General features: G+C 47.4%; 1 protein-coding gene across 1 annotated transcript; it reads right to left on the reverse strand.

The window, feature by feature from the left end:
* Positions 1 to 1,952: 1,952 nt before the first annotated feature.
* On the reverse strand, positions 1,953 to 5,895 carry TEX37 (testis expressed 37). The gene is made up of 3 exons (XM_035000467.1): positions 5,869 to 5,895; positions 5,055 to 5,147; positions 1,953 to 2,454 (listed from the first exon to the last, which is right to left on the reverse strand). The coding sequence occupies exons 1-3, from the start codon at positions 5,893 to 5,895 to the stop codon at positions 2,026 to 2,028; spliced, it is 549 nt and encodes a 182-aa protein (XP_034856358.1). The 3' UTR covers positions 1,953 to 2,025.
* Positions 5,896 to 6,811: the final 916 nt, after the last annotated feature.

The raw sequence follows: 6,811 nt of genomic DNA on the forward strand, positions 1-6,811 counted from the left end.
ACCTGGGTGGCTCAGTCGTTAAGCGTCTGCCTTCGGCTCAGGTCATGATCCCAGGGTCCTGGGATCGAGCCCCGCATCGGGCTCCCTGCTCCGCGGGAAGCCTATTTCTCTCCCTCCCTCTCCCCCTGCTTGTGATCCTGCTCTCACTGTGTCTCTCTCTGTCAAATAAATAAATAAATAAATAAATAAATAAATAAATAAATAAATAAATAATCTTAAAAAAAAAGACTCTGTCTTGCAGAAATAAAAGCATCATTTGTAAGGATATATGCTCATGAATTGTTATTGCTGCATAATTTGTAGGAAGGAATTTGGAAAAGCATGACTGCCCCCCAATAAGGAAATAGTTGAATAAATCAAGATCTATCAATTCAATGGAATACCAGGCAGCCATTAAAAATAATTAGACCTATAAGTAATGACTTGTGAAGAGAAAAGGAAGACGCAGAGTATTGTGTAGAGAGCCTCATTACTCAGGTACAGTCTCCTTTCCAGCAGCACCACGCACCTGGGAGCTTATTGGAAATGCAGAATCTTGCCCCCAGCCTAGACCAACCAACTCAGAATCTGCATTTTAACAAGATCCCCTAGGGAAGCATGGTGTATAGGATGATTCCAACGGGAAAGCCTTCTCATGTATTGTGGCAAAAATAGTCATCCATCCAAATAATCCTCTCCTTCTATTCTTCTAATTTCTCATTTTTTGCTGGGCACAGGGCCACCCAGGACCAAGGTGAATTTCCCAGCCTTCCTTGTAGTTTGGTGGGACCATGTGCTGAGCTCTGGCCAAGAGGACAGGACTGGTAGCGAAGAAGAATATCATATCTGTCTGTGCCCCTGAAAGGGAAGACACCTGTATTCCTCTGGGCGTTTCTTGCTTTCTGCTCCTGGGAAAATGTCAATAACTGAATGAGTCACTCTCTTAGCTTGGAGTAGCATAACAAAATACCACAGGCCGGCAGGCTTCAACAACAGAAATTTATTTTCTCACAGTTGTGGAGGCTGGAAGTCCACGATCAAGGTCTGGCAGAGTTTGGTCTCTGGTGAGACTTCTCTTCCCAGCTTGCAGATGGCTGCCTTCCCCGCTGTGGCCTCACATGGTTGTTCCTGTGTGTGTGTGTGTGTGTGTGTGTACATGCTGAGAGAGAGGGAGAGAAAGAGCTCTCTTTCTCTTCCTCTATTTAGAAGACCACCAATCCTATCAGAACAGGCTCCCACCCTTATGACCTCATTGGGCCTTAATTACCCCCTGAAGTCCCTGTCTCCAAATACAGTCACACTGGGGGTTAGCTATGAATCTGGGGGGTGGGGGCGACACAGTTTAGTCTATGGCAGCCACCTTGGATGCAGAGATGGGAACCACAGGAGAGACACCCCACCGTCCTCGGCCGCCTACCTCCAAACTGTTAGACTGGGAGAAACTAGGATGTTCAAGCCACTGCACCTCAGTTCCTAGTTCGGCAGCTCTACCTGCTTCCTAACCCACTCATACGTGGATATGGTTACAGAAGCTCCACTGAACAAGAAGGAAAGTCTAAAATGATGCCCTGGAAATGGGCTATGGGGTGGGCGTGGTGAGCAAACTAAGTGTCTGAGGGAAGGGTACCCAACAGCATTTTACAGTCACCCTCAACGTTCAGACAACTATGGGAAATGAGATTTGTCCCATTTTGTAAGTAAATGCCTAAAACAAGAATCTTTCCAGCAGGACTCTTCGTTGTCATGAGACGTCACACACATTCCAGCCTCCACACACACCAGTTGTCCTCCCTCTTTTCTCCCCCCCTCCCCTCCCCTCCCCTCTTCCCCTCTGCCGTCCCTGCCCCTCCCCTCGGCAGGTGGTGCGCGGGTGCAGATGCTGTCCCGGGACAGGCCAGGGAACAAGGTAGAACACCCTCAGTGCTGCTGGAACGTCTTCCCAGGGTTTTATTTTCAGTCCTCCTGTCCCTTCTCCAAGTGCTGAGCGCGGACTTCCTTGGGGGAGGGGGGATGTCCGTGGTTCCCCTGAAGGCGCTCTCACCCTTCCTACTGGTAAAATGGCACCAAGGGCCCCCATCGGTTCAAGATGGGGAACTTGACTTCATGGTGATACGGACAGAGGCAGCCAGGCAGCAGAAAGTAGCCCTTGCCCTCCTCGGGCGCAGGCTGGAGCTCGGGCTCCAGGAGGCACGGAAAGCCGGCGCTCTGGCGGACCCGGTTGGGGACACCCTGGGCCAGGTACAGGCCGTGGGAAACGGGGTACACGGAAGGGCATATACTGGTGAACCTGCCCTCGTCCTCCGCTGCAGCCACACGGTCCTGATCCTGCGCGGGGAAGAAGCCGGGCTGTCCCAGGTCTTTGGCGGTCATGTGGGGTTTTCTGAAGGCGGGGTATCCATCCTCTAGCCTGGGCTTGGAGCTGGGGACGACCCTATAAAATTCTTTGTCCCGGAGTTGGGCATCCAGCTTCGCTTGCTGTGGAAATAAGTCACACAGGAATGGATGGCTGAGAGAGGTGAAAGGCGAAGCAAGCAAGCTTCCTCGGCCTCATCCAAGACAGAGCACACTTCTCTTTAGTTAAAAAAAATTTAAATTGGTTTTTGAATGGTGATATATACAACCCAGAGAAATACTGAAATAGTAGAAAAGGGTTTCTAGTGAAAAGTCAGTCTCTTTCCCACCCCTCCTCCTCCCTTGGATCCCATCTCCAGAGGCAACCACCGAGGTAAGCGTTTTTTCTATCTTTCTAGATATAGCTTATGTTTGTATAAACACACAATGAATTTTACACCGCCTGGCCTGTATGCAACTGATGCACATTATAATCCCACTCTGCATTTTGCTTCCGTTAAATTCTATATCCCAGAAATTGTTCCATCTTTGTTTGTACAGATTTTCTTATTTTTAGTGGAGCTACGTGGAGATAGGAAAGGATTTCTTGAACAAGATTTAAAAAAGACAAATGATAAAGGGAAAGACTGGTACATCCAACTATATTAAAGTAAAAATTTCTATTCACTGAAAGGGAGTGAAAAGATAGACCACAGCCTGTGAAGAGTGTTGCCATTTCTGTAACTGACAAACATGTCTATTTACAGAACTCCTACAAATTAAGAAGAAAAAGACAAGCATCCCAATAAAAACATGGGCAAGGGGCGCCTGGGTGGCTCAGTCTTTAGGTGTCTGCCTTGGGCTCAGGTCATGATCCCAGAGTCCTGGGATCAAGCCCTGCATCGGGCTCCCTGCTCCGCAGGAATCCTGCTTCTCCCTCTCCCACTCCCCCTGCTTGTGTTCCCTCTCTCGCTGTCTCTCTCTCTCTGTCAAATAAATTAATAAAATCTTAAAAAATAAAATTAAAAAAATAAAAATAAAAACACGGGCAAAAGACATGACAGCCATCTCACAGAATAATAAATATCCATAAACATATGAAAAGATGCTGAACCTCATTAACAAGCAGTGAATTGAAAATTATGAGCACAAGAAGATATTCTTTCAAACCCACCAAATTAGCCAAAATTGGAAAGTCTTTCAATACCAAGTTGATGGCAAGGTTGGAGAGCCACAGAACGGACTATCCCCTGCTCCAGTGACGCAGCCACTTTGGCCAATAGCGATGTTCCCTGGGACAAGCAATTCCCCTCCTGGGCCGGGGACTCCTGCGCCTTAGGCTGTGTAATCCGCATTGCAGCATGGGACAATAGGAGAAGTAGCAGACAAGTAAAAACCCAGATGTCCAACAGCAGAGGGGACAAATATATGGTGGCGTATTCATGCAATGTAATACAACCAGCAGAAAATGAATAATATATTATAAATAACATAATGTTTGGCAAAAAGTAAAAGTCACAGAGTACAAATAGTATGATCCAATGTGTAACAGAGCTCAAAAAGGCAAACCTCAACAGTTTATAGGGATACATACAGAGTAAAACTGTTTTTTTAAAAGACCCCCAAGGGAATGATTAACCCAAAATTCAGAAGAGTGGCTACCTCTGGAGGTGGGAGGAGGAGTGGGAGCACGGAGGGGTCCCCTGGGGGCTCTAGGGTACTTCTAATGTGCTATGTTTTCATTCAGCTGGCTGATAACAGGTACACTGGTGTTTGTTTTGTCAATGTTATTTAAACTGTGAATGTATATCATTTACACTCTTGTGTGCATGACTTAGGGCTGATGTACCTTTTAAGATGTACACACACGTGCACCCCAATGTTTATAGCAGCAATGTCCACAATAGCCAAACTGTGGAAAGAGCCAAGATGTCCATCGACAGATGAATGGATAAAGAAGATGTGGTATATATATACAATGGAATATTATGCAGCCATCAAAAGGAATGAGATCTTGCCATTTGCAACGACATGGATCGAACTGGAGGGTGTTATGCTGAGCGAAATAAGTCAATCAGAGAAAGACATGTATCATATGACCTCACTGATATGAGGAATTCTTAATCTCAGGAAACAAACTGAGGGTTGCTGGAGTGGGGGGTGGGGTGGGAGGGATGGGGTGACTGGGTGATAGACACTGGGGAGGGTATGTGCTCTGGTAAGCACTGTGAATTGTGCAAGACTGTTGAATCACAGATCTGTACCTCTGAAACAAATAATGCAATATATGTTTAAAAAAAAAAAAAGAAGAAGAAAGAAGATAGCAGGAGAGGAAGAATGAAGGGGGTGCAAATCGGAGGGGGAGACGAACCATGAGAGACAATGGACTCTGAAAAACAAACTGAGGGTTCTAGAGGGGAGGGGGTGGGAGGATGGGTTAGCCTGGTGATGGGTATTAAAGAGAGCATGTTCTGCATGGAGCACTGGGTGTTATACACAAACAATGAATCATGGAACACTACATCAAAACTAATGATGTAATGTATGGTGATTAACATAACAATAAATTTTTTTAAAAAAAATAAAATGTACACATAAAGCACACACATAAAAGACTTCTTTAGCTCTCCTGGCATCAGATATTGTTCTAAATAAGTGCCCCCAATATCCACACATAATAAAGATGAAGTAAAGATGATTTCAGTGGGCGACTGAACAGAAGACAAGACCAAATAACTTCTTACCTCTTGTGGTGTGACTCTGGAGTATTTGTGCTTCCCGTAGTGTTGATAGTCAACCATGTAGGAGCTTTTGTATGTGTCTAAATCCACAGGGGCCTGAAGGGCAAGGGAGATTACAAAACAAGAGACCTCATCTTGCCATTATTCCACCTAAAGGCATTCGATGGCTTCTCATGGCCCATAGGACCAAGAACAACTTTTGGGCCTGGCATTCAGAGGCCCCATGATCTGGCTTCTACTGACCTTTGCCATCTTGCCCTGCTTGACTCCCCTCCATGCCTTCTGCACTCCAGCCTCACTACACTCCACTTTTCACAGATGCGCATGCTCTTATCTCCTGCTAGAAATGCTAGTGGTACTCCTCATGGACTGACAAACTCCTACACATCCTCCAAAACCCAGATTAAATTTCTCCCCCAAAACATCTATCCCACTCTTCTATTCACCTCCCCCAAATTAAACTCTTTCTCCTCTGCTTTCACAGCACATTTTGCATCCCTCACTACAGCACTTACCATGGTAATTGTAACTGATTTAATGAAGTATACTAGATTAGGACCTAATCTTTGGCATCTCTGCAGGCTCGAAGCCCAGCACAGGGCCTGACACACCACAGGTGCCTATTAAATGCATGCTGAATAAATAAGTGAGCCCCCAGAAAACCATACATCATTACTTTCCTCTGCCTATTACACACACACACGTACACACATCATTCCAGAATGACAACCAGAGAGAGCCCAAGGTGCCTGGGCCTGTCTGCTAAAGCTGCTCAACCTTGAGGTGGTCACAGGCGACAGAAACCCACAACACTCACCTGTCTGGGGTACACCACACCTGCCATAGTAGACAACCTAGACACAGACAGGTTGGTTAGCCCTGCTTCCGCCACGGGCCATGAGAAGCCATCAGCCCCTCCGTCATCAGGGGTTGATGGCAGCAGCAAGGGTCAATGGGCAGGTGGACAGGGGTCCTGGGACAAAGGGGCAGGAGCAGGTCCCAGAAGGAATCAGAGCCGATGAGAACATCAGATTCACCTCTCAAGCAGGGCAGGTAGTGTGCTGGTAAATCTTTAATAACCACCTTTATGAGGCAAATAAATAAGCAGTGGTTGGTGGCATTTACCAGTTTCTGGGGTGTAAATGCTCCCACCACGGCCCATTTCAGGCTATCGACATAATGTCACTAATGTGGGGTTGCGCAAATGTACACAGAATGGGCTCCCAGAGCCAGGATGAGCTGACTCCAACACTCGGGTCCCACTGAACAGGGCTCTGAGCTGCCCTGGAGAAGCAGGCTGCGGGCTTAGGACTTAGAGGCGCCCTGATTCAGAAGCACCAACCATGTTTTCTAGTGGGGTTGGGAGTATCCAAGGTGAAGAAAGTCGTGAGGCTCTGCTTTCCCAGCTGAACAATAGCAGCAGATACGTCCAATCCTGCCCCTCACTCCCCAGCCCTGAAGTCCTAGTGGGGAGCCTCACAGCTGGGCACTGGGGAGCAATCTGAATTCCCAGTTCTTGACTGGTTCTCCACTCCATTCCCGCGGAACACCGCCCTGAGCCTCACTCCATTCAGTGCGCTGTGGCCGAGCACGGCAGTTGCCAGACCTCAAATAGTCCCTATGTCCCCTCCGTTTTGTGCATGGACAGCTCCCCTCCTGGGGCTAGGACCCAGCTTCAGTGCAAACAGCACCTACCCCTCCTTCTGCCAAGAGGATGACGATGCTCCTGCCCTTCCCACTCCAGGTGCCCTGCTGCGTGA

This window comes from Mirounga leonina, unplaced genomic scaffold (assembly GCF_011800145.1).
Source record: "Mirounga leonina isolate KUSES-001 unplaced genomic scaffold, KU_Mleo_1.0 Mir_125, whole genome shotgun sequence".
Classification (NCBI taxonomy): Eukaryota; Metazoa; Chordata; class Mammalia; order Carnivora; family Phocidae; genus Mirounga; species Mirounga leonina.